This window comes from Vipera berus, assembly GCF_964194415.1.
Source record: "Vipera berus genome assembly, chromosome: 6".
NCBI classification, from domain to species: Eukaryota; Metazoa; Chordata; class Lepidosauria; order Squamata; family Viperidae; genus Vipera; species Vipera berus.
The window spans coordinates 45,529,828-45,552,643 of NC_138208.1; the positions used below are offsets into that span (position 1 = coordinate 45,529,828).

The 22,816-nt window shown below is 36.7% G+C and overlaps 1 protein-coding gene across 2 annotated transcripts in view; it reads left to right on the forward strand.

The window, feature by feature from the left end:
• Window positions 1-1,944: 1,944 nt before the first annotated feature.
• The window catches only part of TBC1D15 (TBC1 domain family member 15), a 41,027-nt gene continuing 20,155 nt past the window's right edge, over window positions 1,945-22,816 (forward strand). The window contains exons 1-9 of one of the 2 annotated variants that reach the window (XM_081330967.1): window positions 2,125-2,300; window positions 5,801-5,837; window positions 6,316-6,414; window positions 6,738-6,812; window positions 12,304-12,442; window positions 15,261-15,471; window positions 18,762-18,855; window positions 21,345-21,542; window positions 21,650-21,778. In XM_081330967.1, coding sequence (XP_081187093.1) covers window positions 2,266-2,300; window positions 5,801-5,837; window positions 6,316-6,414; window positions 6,738-6,812; window positions 12,304-12,442; window positions 15,261-15,471; window positions 18,762-18,855; window positions 21,345-21,542; window positions 21,650-21,778 — 1,017 coding nt within the window. In that variant the 5' untranslated portion in view covers window positions 2,125-2,265. Of the gene's footprint in view, window positions 1,995-2,124; window positions 2,301-5,800; window positions 5,838-6,315; window positions 6,415-6,737; window positions 6,813-12,303; window positions 12,443-15,260; window positions 15,472-18,761; window positions 18,856-21,344; window positions 21,543-21,649; window positions 21,779-22,816 lie in introns of those variants that run through there. The other variant, XM_081330968.1, reaches the window with a different exon arrangement.

Consider the following 22,816-nt stretch of genomic DNA (forward strand, 5'->3'; position numbering starts at 1 on the left):
TAATTATTTGGTGTGCCACACCCCAGGAGCAATTTTGTAACACTATCCATGGAATGTGAATTTTTCAAAAGTACAGATCTGAAAGTTTGTTGATCATGGGAGTAAAATTTTTTGATGGAACTGAAGATCATGCTAAGTAAAACCAAACACATTATATTATGGTACAGCATGTTCTATCAATTAAGCTGCTATAATAGTCTTTCAGTGATCTTATTTTATATATTTTTATTTTACTGCCAAAATAAAGGAAAAATGCACTTCCTAAACAGAGTAACTTAATTCATATCAGAAAACCCAACAATCCACATTTTGATTTAGCAAGAGAAACTTAATTAAGATTCAAAACCAGTCAACAATAAAATTATGCAAGGTGGCCTATAAATCTATTAACAGATGCATTGTTAATTCATGATAGAAAGAAGACTGTTAGCCTATGGTGTCAAAAATCAGACTGGTTGCATTTTTTCAGGCTTAAAATTATAGATTTTCATGACCTAGAGCAGGGGTAGGCAACCTCGGCTCTTTTATGACTCATGGACTTCAACTCCCAGAATTCCTGAGCCAGTCATAAAAGAGCCGAGGTTGCCTACCCCTGACCTAGAGCTTACCTTGATGCACGAAGTAGCTAAACTGATGTAGAACTTAAATTGGGATGAGGTAGAATGAGACGCAAATACTGTAGTTATGAAGATGCAAGTTACACGTGTAACATATCAAGTACTTCAGTGAATAGTAATATGTCAACCACTCCTTTTGTTTGTTCAGATTGTGAATGGTTGAAATCTGATGTATGCGAGTTCAGTAGTCTCAATTGTGCTGCTGAGTTTTCTGAAGCAGGCTTATACATCCATAGAATAGTTTTATGGTGAGCTTTTTTGACTATAGATCAAATTTATGGATGATGGTGAGGTAGAGATTGCTGAGATTTTATGAAATTAATGAAATTTTATGAGATATTCTTTTCCATGGATTCAGATGATGAATATGTTAATAAATCTAAAATAATGAAGGGTTTAAGGAATAAGAGTTGATTAAAAAGTTCACAATTGTCCTGTTGATTTTCAGGAATAAATTTCCACTAAAGGTAAAGTAGATATGGTTGAGCAAAGAATTACACAATCTGGTGGCAACTTGTATGTTGATATTAAAACACACTATTATGAAAAAGCCCTACTAAAATATACCAATGACAAGTAAGATTAAATGACTTTACAAGATATACATGTAAACATAGGATCCTGTTCAGTCTTTCCTGGAATGTAGCTGTGGCACCCTATTCTGAATGGAATTGCTTCAACTGTTTGGAAACGAGTAACTAACCAGTGTAAAGGTGGAGAAATCAAAGTGATTTGCTGACTGAAAAAAATATATTAAGAGAAAGGAATATTAAGATATAGCCTTCTTGAAAAACAAGTTTTCTGTCAACTTTAGCTGTTGTCTTAGAAATAGCATGCTATTATTCCAGGGAGCTGTACAAAAAACACACCTAGAAGATATAACAGTGCTTCTGACTATTATTATAATCAATGTTTCTTCTCAACCTTAGTCACTTTAAGAGATGTGGACTTCAAGTTCCAGAATTCCCTAGCCAGCATCGCTGGCTGAGGAATTCTGGCAGTTGAAGTCCACATCTCTTAAAGTGGTTAAGGTTGAGAAACAGTTGTACTGGTATATATTATCATTCTACTCCAATACATAAAGGGACGGAGTACAAGGAAACGACTCTCATAGGACCAGCCCAAACATGCAACAAACGGCAGCAGCAGCAGCAGCAGCAGCAGCATAAAAACAAGCTCCGCTCTTTACTAACCTCGTTGGTTTGTGCCACTACTTACTGCGCAAACTCCTAATCCTCCTCTCCCTGCGCATGCGTTGAGCCGCCGAGACCGGTGAGATTCGGCTGGGTGGGGGTTGTTGTGAAGCTGCTGGGAACACGTGAATCAACGTCATCATAAACATTAGTAGCCAAGATGGCGGCTCCGGCAGGGGGAAAGGTAAGGGAGAGAAATAAAATCTATGAGTCACGGTGACTATAATGTTGCCTTGAGAGCAGAGTAAATTTCATTATGGGATCTCTGTAATGGGTGGGTGGGGAGTGACGGAAATCCCGGACTGAGCTGGGGGGGATGTCAGGCCGCTGGTTGAACTAGTGTTGCTTCGAGGGGTGTCTTCCAGATAACGTCGGGGCAACAGCCCGCAGACCTCGGGCTGTTGCATTCGTTTGAAGCGGACCGTCTCTTGACCTGCCGGAATGGGGACAGGTGTATGACACGTGAAACATTTCCTGCATCCGTGATCAGGTCGGGATTAAAAGGAACGGCATGCTTTGCTGCTGTTGAAAAGGGAAGTGTAAAGGAGGTTTGGGGGAAGAGGGCATACTCCCATAGCGGCACTAGAACGCTTTTGTGTAACTCCTGTTTATATGTACATCTTTGAATGGACTGTCAGAAGGAAACCAGCCCATCCTTTTTACTGCATTCTGACCTGTTAGGCTTGTAGCTTTTTGACTGATTCTTTCAAGGGAGTTTACTGTGATATGATTAAAATGCAGGGGGGAAAAACCGATTTACAGAACTTTCCCCCCCAAAATCTGTTAAAGTTAATCTTTTTGCTTTTTATATTAAAAAATTGATATCAATGATTGTTTGGAGGGTGCAACTAAGACATCTGCTAAATAGATGGAAGGTGAACTTCTGAGGTGCTTAGTAACTAATGAATTAAAATGGAAATGGTTTTTAAAAAGCCTTGGTGGAGCAGTGGGCTGATGCCTCCTTAAGTAACACCAGCTGCCTGCAATTAGTGCAGGTTCGCATCCCACCAGGCTCAAGGTTGACTCAGCCTTCCATCCTTCCGAGGTAGGTAAAATGAGGACCCAGATTGTTGGGGGCAATAAGCTGACTTTGTAATAATGCCGCTTGGGGTGTGTGAAAGCCCTAATAAGCAGGCATATACATAGAATGAAGGCTACTGCTAAGCTTGTAAGCCGCCCTGAGTCTTCGGAGAAGGGCGGGATATAAATGTAATAAAAAATAAATAAAAAAATAAAAGGGTATTTTTTCACCACAGCATATGGTTTGCTACATATAAGTGATTTACAGTGTTGGTAGTCATGCGCTATTACATTTAGATCATTTTCAGTGGGAGCACAACTGTTTCTGTTTTTCAGATATTTAATTCTTCTCCTAAGCTAGTTACATTGCTCAGTTAGAATATATATATAGCTTTCAATCCACTCTGATTCACTAAACAAATACCTGAGCTCAGAAATTTTATTTTTATTGCTTAATGGTATAACTGCAGTATAAGCAGAAAAGAAATATAAATAAAACGAAGCTAACAACATGTTACAAGAAGTATGTAAAAGCAACTCCGTTTTAAACAACACATTACATCTTGACTGCATTATATATCAATTTTCTCATTAGAGATTGGGAGTGAATTATAATTTTTCTGAACACAGCAAAATTATTTTGGTTCCTCTCCGAGGTAGCTGAAATTCATCTATTGATAAATCTCAAGTTTTCAATATTCAACTTTGTATCACTTTTTAAAACTTATGTATCTTTCCAAATTCATATTAGCCATTGCATAATTATTAAACTAAAACAGGACGACTGTTTTATGCACAGTTCTTAAATGTCCACTGAGATGTTCAGCATATATAAAAATAGTTTCACAGAGTTCTTGCAAACTGTAAAATCTATCTTAATAATAGTATTCATATATTTATATATTTATACAAGTAAACTCAGTGTCTTCCAACATAATTTCCAGTACAAGGGGTCACATCCAAATTGAGAAATCAAAATAGGTTTAAATACCTTTCAGTAATTTTAGGAAGTCCAAATTCTTCTTGGAGTACAAGTAATGTTTTAAGGAATGATTACTAAGTTTGGCCAAAATATTAATAGCTTTTGATTATTTGATTATATAATAAGCTATTGGATCCAAAGGCAAATTAGTTATCAGAGCTAGGATTCCAACATATCTGGCCAAAATATCTTTTGCTGCTTTTCACCAGAAGCTTTCCTCTTTCCTCCAGAAATGGGTTCAGTTACTTTTCAGTGACTAGGTTAAAAAGAACCATGGCAATATTGCCCAAAAGACATGGACAGGGAGGCTGAATCTACTTCAGTTTGAGGGAAAAGCAATGCTCACTCATTCCATACATATCCAGACTGGCAACTGTTCATGTCCTAGCTTTGCCCTTTAGAGTGCAGTTTCTGTACTGTAATTATAGATTATAGTTACTGAGGTAGAAAGAAGAATGTCTCCAGGACTGGTTTTACTTGATAACATAAGGGACGTAGACAGTTTACAGAATTTTTGTATGTTTTTTCTCCCCTCTCCCACTAAATCTTTGGAGATTATCTCAAATTTACTTGAGTTATGCTGCCTGGTAACTTCTGGTATGGTATATGGTATATTGATAAGTTTTGTTTAGGAATGAGAAGAAAGTTCACTTGTACTTATTCATTAAGGAATAACTAACATAAGTTTTGAAAATTTGTATCTTAATGTATGAAGAAGTAATTATATTTGTAATAACTATCTGAAAAAAATTAAGGTAACTACAGTTACTCTAAATACTAAACGGGAATCCATTTTTATCAATCAATCATTCCAGAAATTATTTAACTGTTCTTAATTTTTGTAATTGTTGTATTGTTATTTTAAAAAACCTTGTGAACCGCCCTGAGTCCTACGGGAGAAGGGCGGTATATAAGTCTAATAAAGATAAAGATAAATCTGTACAATAGAGAGCTTTTGCACCCCATGAAGCCACTGCATTGATTCAGGGTTTTCTGCCTGTATTTTCTATCTCTAAAATATCAATTAACAGATATTGCCTGAAGCTTGTCACCCTTTTATAAAACCAGATTGTGCAAGATGAATTATCGGGAGTAATATATCAAGGGTAATATAATTTGCAATCTTGGCATTCTTTGTCTTGCCTTTTGCATCAGGTCAGTTTAGTAGTTCTCAACTTTTTCTTCACCACAGACCTTCTTTAAATAACTTTTGTGGCCACGGACCAACAAGACTTAACTCAAGATTTAAATCATAACATTTCTTGAAGACTTCACGGATCTCCTGTGATGACATTGCTGCCCCCAGGGATCTGTGGGCCATAGGTTGAGAAACACTGGGTTTGTTAATTTGTGGGTTATAATTTTTTTCAAAATAAAGTGGATCTCATGAGCCTAAGCAAACTAAAACCTTGGTACAGAGAAATATATACTTGGTTTGGAGATGGGAGAAAATGCTCAAATATTTCACTTGTGTTCTTTGTTGAAGTTACAGGATTAACATGATATGAATTGGTAGGAAGTTATGTTAACCTGCAATGATATGTGTTCTTTCATTTTATGATATAATAAATGTGTAACAATGAATTGTGTGATGTAGGAAAGTTTAACTCCATTCACTTTTGCTTGGTTTCTAAAGCAATTATTTATTTTGAGCAGAGGCACATTTGCATATGACTGTTACATGTGAACCTGAAAATGTTCCTATGTTGCCAGTGCTATGATTTAAGGCTTAGACAACTGGACATAAAGTTATATCTACCGTAACACTTTCAAATTAATTTTCTAAAAAATATAAGCAAATTCAAATTAGTTTAACTTGATTTTCAACGGTATGTCAAATAGATTCATTAATATAGAGTATAGCTTAAAATATTTAAAGGTATTTCTCTTCCCATTTGTTCCTGAGCCTCAGGTCCTTGAAAGCCCATTCCAAGTGCCCATGTACTCTGAAGTGTGGGAAGTGATTGATGGGACTTGTCTTTTTTTAGAATTGCTTATTTCCATATGAAGGATTTCTCAGAACTTGTAATTATTTTTCTATTTGAGCTTCTGTGTAGTATTCTGTTTTAAGTAGCCTGTCCTTTTCATTTCTGATCAAAGCTTTTATTTAAAAGCTTTAAATTGATAGCTTTATTATTTTTGTATTGTAATAGTACCTTGCCTTGTGACTAACATGCTTTAGGAATCAATAAAAATGGAATAAACTGTTTCTGAGCTCTTGATTTTAATATACCTTGTGTTGCAAAACTAGTCTTGTTTATTGTTCCATCCATATCAGTATATCCCCAGGCATTCAATGTTCTATTCTAATAGAAAATCTGCCCAATTTATTACTTGGCTGGCCTAGTGAATATGCAATATAAGCTTGTCATTTTCTCTGAAAGGCCCAAATTGCATTATAGTAATTGGTTCTGTCCCCAGAGCAGGTTCAAAACAGATTGCCTGAAAAGCTCTTAGTGGAACAACTCTGCTTAATTTATTATTTTTATTTTATATCTTTTAGGTTATATATGAACAAGAAGGAGTTTTTATTCATTCTTCAAGTGAAAATGATGAAGATCATGATGCTTTACAATCTGGATTATTGCGAGTTATTGAAAAGGTTACACATCAAAATTTAGGGTTTTCTCGTTTGAATCTAACTGTATAGTATGTTTCCTATGAATTTATTTTCCACTGTTTATGAAAGACGATTGTATAGAACAGGGGTCTTCAAACCTGGCCCTTTTATGACTTGTGGACTTCAACTCCCAGAATTCCTCAGCCAGCTTTGCTGGCTGAGGAATTCTGGGAGTTGAAGTCCACAAGTCATAAAAGGGCCAAGTTTGAAGACCCCTGGTATAGAATAAATCAATATTTTGTAAATATAAACAAATATGACATTACTGCATTACTTTTTGAATAATTGCATCATTTGTGTTTTAGGGCACTGAGGTGATAATAGATTGGAGACCTCTGGATGATTCATTAGACTCTTCTAACATTCTATTTGCTAAAAAGGTATGCTGGTTATTTGTAGCAATCTTTTGTTAAAGCTTTAGAAGTATATCTTAAAAAACTGAAATAAAAATAAAATGAAGGTAGAAACAATTAGATTGTCTCCCAAATATTCTATATTGTAATTTCTAGAAACCCTGACTAATATTTCTAATGGTCAGACTTTTATCTTCAAAGTCTAACACAGAGGCCCCCAACCTTTTAGGCACCAGGGACCGGTTCTGTGAGGAGAGGTTTTTCTGCAGACCGGAGGGGGCATGATTTCGTATACTACCTGCATCCCATGGATGGGGCTTCACTTCTTTGCATGGCCCGGTTTCTGGCAATTCCCAAGCATCTTGTAATTCCTTGATTTTCTAATGTTGAAAAGTTAACAAGAAATAACAGATTAAAAAAAGCAAATAAAACAGACAACTATAGAATGTTTTATATTTTATACAGACCCCTATACACTTCACATACTTTTCACAGCTTACATATAGAATTTCTCTTCAGTTACAATGATAATGAGAAAATAACTTTGCAACCAATGCTTGCATTTACGACCTTTGTAGGTCTGTAAAGCAAAGGGAAGTGAAGTAAGATTGTAAGCACAATCACAGTTTCACTTGACGACCGCTTTACTTAATGACTGAGTTGCTGGTACCAGTAGCATCCCTAAACAAGGATTCTTTGTAGTGCAACCCTATGCTCTTCTATTGAGAATTAAGCTTCAGTGGATTTTATATTCAGGTAAAGTATCTTTAGGATGACAGCCTAATGCTGCAGTTCTGTCAAAGGGTATCAAAAATACCCATAATGAATGTGATGTAATTAGGTAATGTGATACCAATTTTACTAAACCACATGAAGACAGAAGCAACGTGATATCTGTTACTGACAGTGATCATTGGGCTCCTTGCCAAAAGAAAGCAGGAGAATTCTAAAGCCCACAAGTTTATAGCTTATACAGTCATGCTCGAAATTGTTGGCACTCCAGAAATTTTTCCAGAAAATCAAGTATTTCTCACAGAAAAGTATTGCAGGAACACATGTTTTGCTATACACACGTTTATTCCCTTTGTGTGTATTGGAACAACAAAAAAAGGGAGGAAAAAAAGCAAATTGGACATAATGTCAAACAAAACTCCAAAAATGGGCCGGACAAAATTATTGGTGCCCTTTCAAAATTGTGGGTAAACAAGATTGTTTCAAGCATGTGATGCTCCTTTAAACTCACCTGGGGCAAGTAACAGGTGTGGGCAATATAAAAATCACACCTAAAAGCAGATAAAAAGGAGAGAAGTTCACTTAGTCTTTGCATTGTGTGTCTGTGTGTGCCACCATAAGCATGGACAACAGAAAGAGGAGAAGAGAACTGTCTGAGGACTTGAGAACCAAAATTGTGGACAAATATCAACAATCTCAAGGTTACAAATCCATCTCCAGAGATCTAGATTTGCCTTGTCCACAGTGCGCAACATTATCAAGAAGTTTGCAACCCATGGCACTGTAGCGAATCTCCCTGGTCATGGACAGAAGAGAAAAATTGATGAAAGGTTGCAACACAGGATAGTCCGGATGGTGGATAAGCAGCCCCAAACAAGTTCCAAAGGAATGCAAGCTGTCCTGCAGGCTCAGGGAGCATCAGTGTCAGCGCGAACTATCCGTCGACATTTAAATGAAATGAAACGCTGTGGCAGGTGACCCAGGAGGACCCCACTGCTGACACAGAGACATAAAAAAGCAAGATTACAGTTTGCCAAAATGTACTTGAGTAAGCCAAAATCCTTCTGGGAAAACGTCTTGTGGACAGATGAGACCAAGATAGAGCTTTTTGGTAAAGCACATCATTCTACTGTTTACTGAAAATGAAATGAGGCCTACAAAGAAAAGAACACAGTACCTACAGTGAAATGTGGTGGAGGTTCAATGATGTTTTGGGGTTGTTTTGCTTACTCTGGCACTGGGTGCCTTGAATGTGTGCAAGGCATCATGAAATCTGAGGATTACCAAAGGATTTTGGGTCGCACTGTAGAGCCCAGTGTCAGAAAGCTGGGTTTGCGTCCGAGATCTTGGGTCTTCCAGCAGGACAATGACCCCAAACATATGTCAAAAAGCACCCAGAAATGGATGGCAAGAAAGCGCTGGAGAGTTCTGAAGTGGCCAGCAATGAGTCCAGATCTGAATCCCATTGAACACCTGTGGAGAGATCTTAACATTGCTGTTGGGAAAAGGCACCCTTCCAATAAGAGAGACCTGGAGCAGTTTGCAAAGGAAGAGGTCCAAAATTCCGGGTGAGAGGTGTAAGAAGCTTATTGATGGTTATAGGAAGTACTGATTTCAGTTATTTTTTCCAAAGGGTGTGCAACCAAATATTAAGTTAAGGGTGCCAATAATTTTGTCCAGCCCATTTTTGGAGTTTTGTTTGACATTATGTCCAATTTGCTTTTTTTCCTCCCTTTTTTGTTGTGTTCCAATACACACAAAGGGAATAAACCTGTGTATAGCAAAACATGTGTTCCTGCAATACTTTTCTGTGAGAAATACTTGATTTTCTGAAAAAATTTCTGGGGTGCCAACAATTTCGAGCATGACTGTATACCACACCTCTGAAATGATACATAGGACTCCTTTAGACTAGAGCAGGAATGTAGGACTTGGTAATATAGGTTGACCTTAGTTATAGCCTGACCTAATGTATCTACATTCTGCTTTTCTAAGCAGGCTCTAACCTGCCTTTTCTACTGATAGCACTTGCTAACATAAACAATGTCCTTTATTGTATCCATAGTTTGGCTTCTTTCACAGAAAAAAACAACCTGATTTTTAAAATTAATTTAAAAGAATAAAATTTTATTCATTTTTATTCTTTTTCTTTTTATTCTTTTTTATTCAATTTTTAATCCTACCTGTCCAGAGTTTCAGTTTACCTACTCTGCCTAATATGCACTTCAGAATCATACTATATATATGAGGCTAGAATATTATTACCAGAGGAAGAGGCAGCTTACAAAACAGAACTTTGTTTTCTATTATGTAATCTGAATTTGTTGGACTTTAACCAGCTGTTTTTAATTAATCTGCTGATGGAGTACTGTTACAATTTTAGGACACATTTTGGGGAATGATGAGCTGCCCATTGCTCCATTCTTGATCATTGAAATTCATGTCCTCAACTCTTGGTATTTTTATCTGTGATACTTTGGTGTTTTTCTGTTCTTTGGTACATCAGTGTTTTAATTGACTGTGCTATTCTATTGCATTTTCATGTACTTTTACATTCATATGAATTGTATGCACTTAATTAGCCAGAATATTCATCCTACAGTTCACTAAGCTTTTATAATTTATAGAATTATATTTAATGTTTTATCCATCATGATTATTTGCTGGATAAGCCTACAGAGTGATTATATTCTGTTCAAACATGAATTGTGTCTCTTTCAGTTAGTGTTTGGTTCCTGTATATCCTTTGAATGTATTATAAACTTTGTAGAATTTGGGCCTGGTCATGAGAGAGAGAAATCTCTCATGTTCTCCTCTGCTGCTGGTATAGAAAACAGATATAATAATAATAACAACAATAATAGTAATAGTGATGATGATGATGATAATATAAGTTGGAAGGGACTTTGGAGGTCATCTAGTCCAACCGGCTGCTCAGGAAGGAAACCCTATCCATTTCAGACAAATGGCTGTCCAGTCTGTTCTTAAAAAAGTCTAGTGTTGGAGCATTCACAACTTCTGGAAGCAGGTTGTTCCACTGATTAATTGTTCTAACTGTCAGAAAATTTCTCCTTAGTTCTAGGTTGCTTCTCTCTTTGATTAGTTTCCAACCATTCCTTCTTGTCCTGCCTTCAGGTGCTTTACAGAATAGCTTGACTCCCTCTTCTTTGTGGCAACCCCTGAGATATTGGAACACTGCTATCATGTCACCCCTAGTCCTTCTCTTCGTTAATCTAGATATACCCAATTCCAGCAACCTTTCCTTATCTGCTTTAGCCTCCAGTCCCCTAATCATCTTTGTTGCTCTTCTCTGTACTTTTTCGAGAGTCTCAACATCTTTTTTACATTGCGGTGACCAAAACTGGATGCAGTATTCCATGTGTGGCCTCACCAAGGCATTGTAAAGTATTAACACTTCACATGATCTTGATTCTTTCCCTCTTTTAAGGCAGCCTAGCACTGTGTTGGCTTTTTTTGGGCAGCTGCAGCACACTGCTGACTCATATTTAAGTGATTGTCCACTAGGACGCCAAGATTCCTCTCACAGTTACTACTATTGAGCAAGGTACCACCTATACTGTACCCATGCATTTGGGTTTTCTTGTGTAAATGTAGAACCTTACTTTTTCACCATTGAATTTCATTTTGTTAGATAGTACCCAATGTTCAAGTCTTTCAAGATCCTTCTGTATCTTAAGCCTATCTTCTGGAGTGTTGGCTATTCCTGACAGCTTGGTGTTGTCTGCAAATTTGATGAGTTCCCCATCTATCCCCTCATCCACATCATTGATGAAGATGTTGAAGAGCACTGGGCCCAGAACATAGCCCTGGGCCACCCCACTACACACTTCTCTCCATGTAGATGCAGTTCCTTTGAGGACCACATGCTGAGTACAGCCAGTCAGCCAGCTACGAATGCATCTGGTGGTGATGCTGTCTAACCCATATTTTTCTATCTTATCAAGTAGTAGGTTGTGATCTACTTTATCAAATGCCTTACTGAAGTCCAAATAAATTATATCCACAGCATTCCTCTGGACTACTAATTTTGTCACCTGGTCAAAGAATGCAATAAGATTTGTCTGCCATATTTTAGTTGATATCCAGAATTTAAATTTAGAGGAAAGATAGCTGAAGCCTATGAAATGATTTTGTGGACTAATGCAGAGCTTGAATAATATTATACATTTTGTGTAAGTCATAATAATTAAAAAAATATTTCCAGACATAAGACTAGAAAATCATAGGTCTTTGATTTCTTTTACTATAGCATGAAATGATTGCTTGCATTAATGTTTTAAAGAAATCTGTCACCGTTTACAGTTACATAGTTCACATTTGTTTTTTATTCAGCTGTAAATGTATGAATTCTTATTGTTTGTTAGGGATGGAAAGCAAATTATTCCATTGATAGTTCTACTATGACATTTGAGAAAGGAAGCTGCAGAAGTATGGAATATTGAGACTAATGCCTTAAACAAGCCAAAGGTTGAGTAATGCTGTATCTGAGCAAGACTATATTTTCCTTCCGAAGCTAAAATGCTACTTTTCTCCTTTCCTTGAGCTGAACTATAAAACAAAGTTTTATGACTTTTTTATTGGCAATTTTCTTCAAAATAAATTGTTTTACAGCTTGGTTTATTGTACTTTTTTAATCTTAAATTTGCATATGACAAAAGTGATGTTCCATGAACAATTGTGCTTTATAGTTATGGACAGAAAATTTGATTTAATAAGTAGTTTACAAGAAAAATGGCTGCTGATGCTGTTTTGATATTTTATTTAGGATTCCAGTTCAGTTGTAGAGTGGGTGCAGACTCCTAAGGAGAAGATTTTCAGAGGGCCAGAACATACAAACAGTTATGAAGCAGAATGGGATATGGTCAACACTGTCTCTTTTAAAAAGAAGCCACATTCAAATGGAGGTACTTCAGTAACACAGATATTAAAATATTATGGTCATTTATTGGTTGAGCCCTGTGAGATTATATTCCTGGATATAGAGCTTTTTACTTCTGGTACTTGCTTGCTGCTGTTCTTGTGAAGTTTCAGCTAATAATGCTGATCATCTGTCTTTCGTAACAAAGGGGATTCTAAGATTCCGATTTAAGGTACGTATAATTAAGGTATGTATAATTAAGGCATATAAATTTAATAAATGAAAATACAAGGCCTCTGTATCTGTAAAAGGCATTTTATTTATAGAGAAGCCTGTTACTTTCTCATCCATTAGCATCTATTTTGGGTTATTACTGAAAATTGTTGAAGGTGCTTGCGTATGATTTCTACAGATTATTCGAATAATTTGGAACAAAATGAGTATGTGATAAGATATCACCTTAGGACTCAAAATTTATGTGTTGTGTGTAATTTGTTAATAGCAGAAAACAGGATCCTAATGATATTTTTATTTACTTATTACAAGAAATTGTAGTATGGCAAAATCTTATTTAGTGGATCTAGATGGATGGACTTCAGATGTAATGAATGAAATTCTACTGATTTCGTTTGGAACTAAGGGATGTTCATTCATTACAAGTCTATATGCACAAATATGTCTGTGCATTATTTGTTTATTTTTACAGTTTGTTTATGTCTTATTCCTAGCAGGCTGTGGACTGTTAACATATGTTATAATAAGGAGTACATTATCTTAAATCATTTAAACAGAAATAGCTCATCCATCTAAGAAAACACTATGCATTAGAGATGGAAAATGTAAGGGCATGTTTCTCTAAAAAAGTAACACTCATCAGTCAGCCAAAGTATCCTTTTAATGCTCATCAGTGGGCCAAACTGTCATTTTAATAACTAAAGAGTCTATAGAAATTAATTTTGGGAGGAAGTATTGATTGCTATTGAGGAAGAATTTAGCAAAGAAAAAAAAAGCGGCAACTCAATACAAAATCTCTAAAATTATGGTTTGCGATTGCAGTCTCCCATTTTGATGCAACTTGGGCAGTAAACAGCATTCAAAATTTCATCAGCAGAAGATCTGTAGTCTAAAGATTTGGTTTCCACAAAACATTACAAAAATGCATACAACTATGCATTGTTAGTTGATTAGGAGATTGAGAGTGATCTTGGATGCCAGGTCATGAGGGAAAAGTGAATTAAGTAGGAAGAATTGGATCAGAGAATGAAGAGAGTGGTGATGAGGAGAGGAAAAACCTGCCAATCCCAAAAATAAAGTTGTCTGGAATGAGTTCGTATTTTGGTCATCTGATTTCATACATTGATTCCTCCTCAGGATTATTACCTCCACTTATGTAGTACAAGGAAAATAATCATTCAGAAGAAACATGCTTAAAAGACTAAATTAAATCAGACAATTTAAGATAATTGATAAAAGTTTTTGTAATGTATAGGAGTTTCAGGGAAACAAGGTTGTTCCCACACATGTAGTAGTTAAGTTTAGAATTTTTTTTAATTAAACTTCTTTCAATAAACATAGTAATTGTTAATAGTACAGTTCAGTTAATGTATGTACAATATTTCATTTGTTTTATTTATTTTGAAAAAAAAAACATATACAAAAAGGTATCTCTAATATTTGTAAAAATACAAATACAAATTTTATAATATTTCTCCTAAATGCTATGAATACACTACGTAAAAACAAATTCAATTACTGCATTGTACTGATAATGAAAAATGATTAAAGTAAAATTCTCAACAATTTTTAATAACAATCTATGTTGTGAAGCAATTGTCCTTTCCAAATGACACAGCCACATGCTATAGTATGAAATAGAACTGTACCCTTGGCTGTGAAACCAGTTAGCATATTTGTTTTCTTATAATGATTGGAAAGATTCATAGCATAAAATGTTAACAGATAAACATTGTGTAGGTTACTCTTGATAATTACTCTTAAGATGTTCCTGCATGTTTTACTATAATGCTTCCTTTATTGCTATAAGACAGCATGTGTTTAGAATTACAAATAAAAATAATAGGATCATAGAATAACAGAGTTGGAAAGGACCTTGGAGGTCATCTAGTCCACCTCCTACTCAAGCAGGAGACCCAAAACTGAAGTTGAGGAAATGATACTCAATGCAGTTTTTGGTTGGTGGGGTTCTCTGTGTGATATCTATAAACATTTTTGGAGCATTTTTCATTAACTGAAATTGGTATGTTGCCTCTCTTAATAGAATTAGTCTTTCTTTTGTAATATCTTACCACAAACATGAGAAGATCCAGATTGCATATTGGTTCATCTTTCACAGAGAACTTTGGTAGCAAAGTGATTTGCTTTCTTCTATGACGGGTCTCCAACCCCTAGTCCATGGACCAGTACTGGGCTGTGGCAGGCCAGCATGCGGGCTGCACAAACAAGCAAAACCTCATTGGCGAGATGCAGGCAGCACACAAAACCACACACTCTCTGGTCCGCAGAAAAACCTCTCTCCATGTAATCGGTCCCTGGTGCCCAAAAGGTTGGGGACCTCTGTTCTATGACTTCCATGCTTCCTTCTCAATACATGGATGCTAAATCCTTATTCATTTGGGAGTGAATGAACAAATATTGATTCCTTGTTCATATTAAACGAATATGATAAAATGGTAAGAAATGATAATTAAAAACTAAAATCTGTTTAAAATGGGACAATCATTTGCTTTTTTATATGAAACACCAAGTATTTATTTTAGAAGAAATTTCTCCAGTTGCAAGGAAATCATAACTATGATCAAATATTGCAGTTGTGAAAATGCTCTTTATTTCTTTTATCTTTTCAGATGTTGCAGTTCGTACGACTGGCGAGAACAAGTGGTCCTTCTTTTTCAGCTTAACAGATTTAAAATCAATTAAACAAAACAAAGAAGGAATGGGATGGTCCTATTTGGTATTCTGGTTAAAGGATGGTGTTGTCCTTCCAGCTCTTCATTTTCATCATGGTGATAGCAATTTATTCATTCAAACACTTAGAAAATATGTGGTGCTTTGTGAGTAAGTATTCTTAGGATTAAACAACAACAAAAGATGTATTTACAGTGGTATTTAAAAGTTTGTGAATTCTTTTGAATTCTCAATATTTCTGCATAAATATGATCTAAAATGTTATCTGTTCTCCATACAAGTTCTAAAATTAGATAAAGAGAATCCAATTAAAACAAAGTGAGTCACATGGGAACCAGCAAGTTATTCGATATTTTAACTTTCACAAACTTTTAACCATTTGTGTAGATTGTAGAAGTAGAGTAAAAACAAGAAGTGACTTTTAATGCATAATGATACAATGAAACTTTTGGTAGTTCTTTTTAAGATTAGTAATATAGAGCAGTGGTTCTTAAATTGTTTAACCCAATTACACCTTTTTACAATTGTGAATAAGTCATTACCTCCACAAAAAAGAAATACACTGTTGTTTCAGTAATAGCAGTCCCAAACTTGATTCTTACCTCACAAGCAAGCAATTACAAATTGCTTCATTAGCCCCAGGATATGCCCAAATTAACAAATTATCTAAAATGCAATTTGCAAAAAAATAATAATAGACTTTTAAGCAGTCTTCTCTGTGTCTCCCAAGAGACTCTCCACTTTAGCTATTTCCTCGCTCCAGGACAAACTTTTTTAATTTTTTAATTTGTATGTATGCAGTAATATGAACAACTTCAAATTCTAAAGGATTTAATTGTAGAAAGCCTCTAGACTATAGCTGATTTGGTATTATTCAGGTAAATGACAAGACATTTCAGAGTTCCTGGGAATAGTCTGTTTGCAAAGATGAAATGTTTGCTTATATCTAGTTTCATGTCTATTTAACTCCTTATGGAAAAAATGAACTTGAAAATAAAAGTGATTTTATTATAGATGAGTATTAGACAATAGGTGGCTAGTTTCTTTTGACACTGAGAAATCTTCAGTGTTCAGTCTTCAATCTTCATAAATGAGAATTACTTAACTTGCTCAGAGCAGTTATTTGCATTAATGCTACTATGGACATATGGACTGTTCCAGTATCATTAACTTAACCTGCCCCCTCCCCAAATATTTATTTTTTTCTCTCATTGATTTAAAATTTTAAAGAAGTCGACTTGGTCAATCACAGCAATGCATCATATTCAGAGTTCTATAGACCAGGGCTTTTCAACCTTTTCACCCATTGTACCACTTTTAGGATATGGCAACATCTGAGTACTACCAGTCGCCTAGCAAGGTGTCAAAAACTTGATGACCAAAAAAAATGAAAAAAGTGATGAAGTACAGGTAGTCCTCGACTTACAACAGTTCGCTTAGTGACTATTCAAAGTTACAATGGCACTGAAAAAAGTGCCCCCCCCAAGCCACAGCCAAGCAAGACGCCTGCCTGCCTGCCTGCCCGGCGGCGCTCTTCCTCCTGTCTGAGGTTTTCATTGTTGTGAGCATTTTGGTTGAGGATTGGAAGTGGGGGTGTGTGGGGGTGTTTGGTTTTTATTCCCCCCCCTCTGCTGGGTGGTTGCAGCAGGTTTTGGTCCCTTCACATGACCCTGGGACCGTCATAGATATGAATCAGTTGCCAAGCCTCTGAATGTAAATCACAAGACCCTGTGGATTCTGCAACATTCCAGCTGATCGGCGCTTCTTCTGGGCTCAGAAGCGCCAGGATCAGCACCAAGCTCCAGCTGGAGCCTGGCGCTGATCCTGGCGCTTCCGCTGAGCCCTGACAGCCCTGCAGCTCCAGCCATCTCTCGCTCAGGCTTGTGCGGTGCTGCCACCGGTTCAGCTCATTCCGCTCCCCCACTGCCACTTTTCTAGGATGGTCGCGTACCACCTACCAGGTGCCAATGTACCACAGGTGGTACCCATACCACTGGTTGAAAAGCCCTGCTATAGAGATAAAGTAAACAACAATGTTCTCTAGCTTTTCTTGTTTCATCGGGAGTGACAGTGTGAAGATTTCTAAAGCATGACATTAGAATGCAGCAATAGGAGTAGTGGGGGTGTCGATTGTTGGATGGAGTGAGCTGTGAATCCATATCTGACTCTGCAGAAGCTTAAAATTGGCCAGTGACCATCCATAATTGAGTATTTGTGTTCCCTCCTGCCACTTCTGATGAGAGTGATTCATTTTAAAAGAAAAGAAAAGCTAGAGAATATTGTTCTTTCTTTACTTTGTCCCTATAGAGCAGGGGTGTCAAACTCAATTTCATTGAGGGCCGCATCAGCATTGCGGTTGCCTTCAGGGGGCCGGGGTGGGTATGGCCTGGGTGGGCGTGGCCTACTGGGTGGGCGTGGCTAGAGTGCGTATGGCCTACTGGCTGGGCATGGCCAGCTCTACATCGTTCACATCAAGAGTGCCTATGGGGGCCTGGGCAGGAGTGGGACAGATCTGAGGGTCTCTGGCAGAAGGAGGGTCTCTGGGCCAGGGCCAAGGCAGTGGGGGCCGTTCCCTCACTGTTTCCAGGATGGCTTCGCGGGCCACATGAAACCACTTCGCGGGCCGGATCTGGCCCCCGGGCCTTGTGTTTGACATGTCTGCTATAGAGCTTTGAATATGATGCATTACTCTGATTGACCAAGTCAACTTCTTTATTAATCATTGGTTCCAAATTAAAATTTTAAATAAATGAGAAATAAATATTGGTGGGGGGGAAATTAAGTTAATGATGCTGGAGCAGTCCATATGTCCATAGTAGCATTAATAGCATTAATGTAAATAACTGCTCTGAGCAAGTTAATTATTCTCATTTATGGTAAACCTTACTGAAGACACATTTAATTAAAATGCAGGTATCTTAAGGGTTTTTCATTTTGGTAGATTAGCTATACATGACTCAGTACAACTTTTGATTGTTGTGCCATGTTAGCAAACCACAGTTTTGTTTATTAACATCCCATTTTCAGAAGGCCAAGATACAATCTTCTGTTGAATTTCATATCCTCTGTCATAGATGCATCCACTCACGTTAGTATTGAAGAGATAACATTTATTAAAAGTCTTAGGCTTTAATAACAGAATAGGTGATAGTTTTTTCCCTCATGGATATCAAAAATCCTAGTTTCTTTGTCTCAGAAACTGGCAGTAGTGAATTTAAATCTCAAAGTAACAATCAAGTATTTTCAACTTCATTACCAGTAATGTAATGTTTGCAAAGAAAATATATACATATCTGTTTAAAGTGTTATATGATCAGTTTATAATCTGTAGCTGATTTTTTTTCAAATGCAAATTTTATAGTTATCCTTAGCTTATCTCAAAGTAGGAAACAGAATTATAGAAGGAAGTGTAGAAAAATATACTTTTTCCCCTCTCTCAGATCTCAACAGGATAAAAGGGTTCTTGTGAATTATCAGAGTATTTCACAGTCCTTTGAAAATCTCCTTGATGAACCAACATGTGGCCTAATACAGGTTAGTATAGTGTATTATTTATGGTAAAAATTAAATGTAAGATTTAATATGTTAAAATAGCTGTTTCTTGAAATAAACAGGAATAGGGGTGGAGTGGGAGAGACCAAAATCTTGCAGTAAGAGAAAGCTTGCAACTTTATTAAGTTTTATAAAAAGCCTTTATTGAGCCTAATATGCATACAGTCATAGACAAAAGAACCCCTGAAATCTGGAAAGAATGAGTTGACTGACATATATGAATAAGCTTGGGGTATAATGCAAGGAAGCCAAGTAGTAGCGAGAATGAAGAGAAAAGACCATACAAAATATTTTTATACAGTTGCTATTCTGGAGATGGAAACACATCTGTAGAGCAGTGCTGACAAGCAGAGCAGTACAAAGCAAAGACATCTGCTGAAGTTCAAATGGTTTCAGATCCTCCACTGGAAATTTCTGAGACTGAAGTGAAAGCTAAGTCAAATGAGCAGAGCCATGGGTAAATGTTATGAGAAGTGTGCGGCATCAGCAACAAGAGAAGCATGCATATCTTCTAAGATGAGAAGAGGAAGAAAGGCAGTGGAGAGAGATCCTAACTAGAAGTCACCCAGAATAAGAAAGGAAAGAGAAAAAAAGTCTAAAGAGACATGTATAGAGCTCATTTTCCTTTTCAGAAGTCAGAAGTCACTGGGGAAGCATCTTTAGTCACTTTAGAAGTATCTAGTAGAGGAGAGAAGCTCTTGTGTTGAGAATATAAAAATCTATAAATTGATGAGGCACGCTAAAAGATAAGTATATATAGAGATTTTTATAGTTTGAATAAGTGACAGTATCATGTAAATGTCCAATTGAAGATTGGATGGCTAGATTCTAATAGGAAAGGTTTTGAGGGCATATGCTCTGCCTCTCTTTCACCTACCTACCCACCCAGATAAATATAACAGGGTCTTCATTCTGCCTTCAACAAAACAGCAGATGAATTAAATAGAATGGCATAATCCTCATTATCTTGACAGATCAGGGAAGTCAGTCGAGCCTCCTAAAATACCCCTAAAGTCCTATCTCTGTTATTATGATGACAGAGTACATGATTCAGACTCTCAAGATGCTAAGAAAAATATTCAGGATGGCATCCCATCATTTCAAAACCTGGTTGCCACATCTCATGTTTGTGTACAGGGAAGAACTGCATACCTCAATAGGATATATTTCTTTTACAACAGTGTATGGATATTGCTAAGCTTGTAAGCCGCCCTGAGTCTTCGGAGAAGGGCGGGATATAAATGGAATTAAAATAAAAAAATAAATAAAATATGATCAAAGGAAAATGGAATAACACGACTGAATCCTCTAAAAATGTGGTTGAATATGTAGTGATTCAAATTTATCTGGACAATGGAAAATATTAAGTGAAAAGTTATATAAAAGACAATTCTGTCTTATCTGGAGTAAGAATAACTTGAGAGGTCATGGAAAAGAAATATGAAGGTTTGGAAAGTACCACAGAAAGAATATCTAAAATCTGATTCAAATTTTCCAAATTACATTTACCCAGTGTACCATGTCAGTGGAGCATATCATTGATACTGGGATGTCGAACGAGTCTGATAGAGACCACATTTGTTGCAGAGAGACTCCAGAAAGAATTAGAAAAAGAGGTGGATAAAATGTTGAAACTGGGAGTAATCGAACCATCTCAAATTGAATGGTATTCCCTTATTGTGTTGGCATCAAAACCAAACAATGTGCGCAGGTTTGTTATGCAACAAGTGTCTTTATACGCTAATTCAACAGCTATTTGATGCCTGGTATAGAAGATCTTCTAGATAGACTGAAGTAATGCCCAGTATCTCTCTACCATTGTCTTAATACTGGATATTGACAAACACCATTAAAGAAGTCAAGGCAAAATAATATGGCAGGTTCTCTGCTTCTAATTCCATTTAGTGACAGAGTGATATACTCACTCAGCACTCATCTAGGGAAGGAAAACTAACAGCTGTCCTTTCCTGAGTAATCTGGGAATTGGGATGGGGAAGAGAAGGGACAACTCTCCAAAGAGAGGCTACCACCTCAAAGATAGCTAGTTTTCGTATGTATGGTTCTTCAGTGCGGAACCCTACATAAAAAGGAATGCTTTCTTATTTTATGGATTGTGTAGGTCTATAATGGAGAAGTTGATCTATTAGGAAACTTAAATCCAGATTGTTTTAGGTTTTGTGTGTCAGCGGTAAAATATTGAAACTGGCTATGTAGCTAATAGGCAGCCAGCATTATTGCTGATGCAATGTGCCTAGCCCATGATACACAGCATCCTGTCTGCAAAATTCTGTACCAGTTGCAAATTCTAGATCAAGTATTCAAGTTATGCTTCTTAATTCTGCTTCATTAAAAAAACAAGTCTTTTTAAATGTAATATTATTGTGATGAGTCTTGTCTTCATCATAGTATCTCCCAGTTTCTTCATATGTTCATGCATCTATCCACATAAACTTTATCTTTGTTTTTCTTAGAAATTGAAAAAGGATCCTTACACAACAACAATGGGAAGATTTTCCAAAGTGACAAACTATATTTTTGATAGCTTACGAGGAAGTGACTCAGTAAATGAGCAGCGGCCTCCATCAGAAATGGCAGATTTCATTAGTGATGCTATTCCAGGACTAAAAATAAATCAGCAAGAAGAACCAGGATTTGAAGTCATTACACGAGTGAGTTTTAAGTTCTTGGAATTTTAGATGGTAACAAGATGTCCATCTGGTGGTTTGAAAATTAATGTCCTGGCAATAATGTAACAGATTTTTGATGCATGTCTTAGATTGATTTAGGAAAGCGACCTGAAGTTCACAGAAAGCAACCAGTATCAATTGAAGAGTGGACTAAGAATATGGATTCTGAAGGAAGAATATTGAATGTAGACGCTATGAAACAAATGATATTCAGAGGGGTAATATCTTCAGTTATGTATTTTTTATTGTTTTTAAAATAGTGACCAAAAAAACAGAAAAAAACTGCAAAGATGAAAATGCATACATTGTCAAAAAAGTAAAACACATAAAGTGCTACACATAAAGTAGTAATACATCATTTTAACAGTAAATAATTGCAATTCTACAAACAGTTTTCAAATGCAATATTACTACTTCTGAGTTGGAAGTGCCAATGTGCTTCTGTGGTGAAAGGAGTTACCGGTGATATCACCATTGCCTGGGAGACACCCAGTTCGGGGCTCCTTTTGTGTCCCCATTAAATTTTCCACCAAAGTGGTACCCTTTTATCTATTCATAGTTTCCCGCTTTCAAACTGTTGAGTCGGCAGGAGTTGGATCGTGTGATGGGAGCTCACTCCACCCCATGGCAGGAAAGAGGTCTTGAATGCAAGCCTACCAATTGTCAGCCCAACAGTCTAACCTCGTGAATCAGCATGCCCCTTGTCTGATGCAACTATTTAAGTTTATATATATATTTCTAATACATTTATATAATTATGTTTTTTAATCTAATGTACTTTAGGTTAGGATGCTGAGCTTGTCGATCAGAAGGTCGGCAGTTTGGCGGGTCGAATCCCAAGAGCCGCATAGCAGAGTGAGCGCCTGTTACTGGTCCCAGCTTCTGCCAACCTAGCAGTTCGAAAGCACGTAAAAATGCAAGTAGAAAAATAGGGACCACTACTGTGGGAAGGTAACAGCGTTCCATGCGCCTTTGCCGTCTAGTCATGCCGGCCACATGACCACGGAGACATCCTCGGGCAAGTGCTGGCTCTTCGGCTTTGAAACGGAGATGAGCACCAGCCCCTACAGTCGGAAACGACTAGCACGCATGTGCGGGGGAACCTTTACCTTTACCTTACTTTGTATAAATGAATCCTGTATTTCATTATATTTGTCCATTTAAAGTCTATGTCTAAAGTCAGTTTGCTCATAAGTGGCAAGTGCAATCAGGTCCTCAATTATTATGTGAAAAGGCCATACATTTAAGTTTCCAAT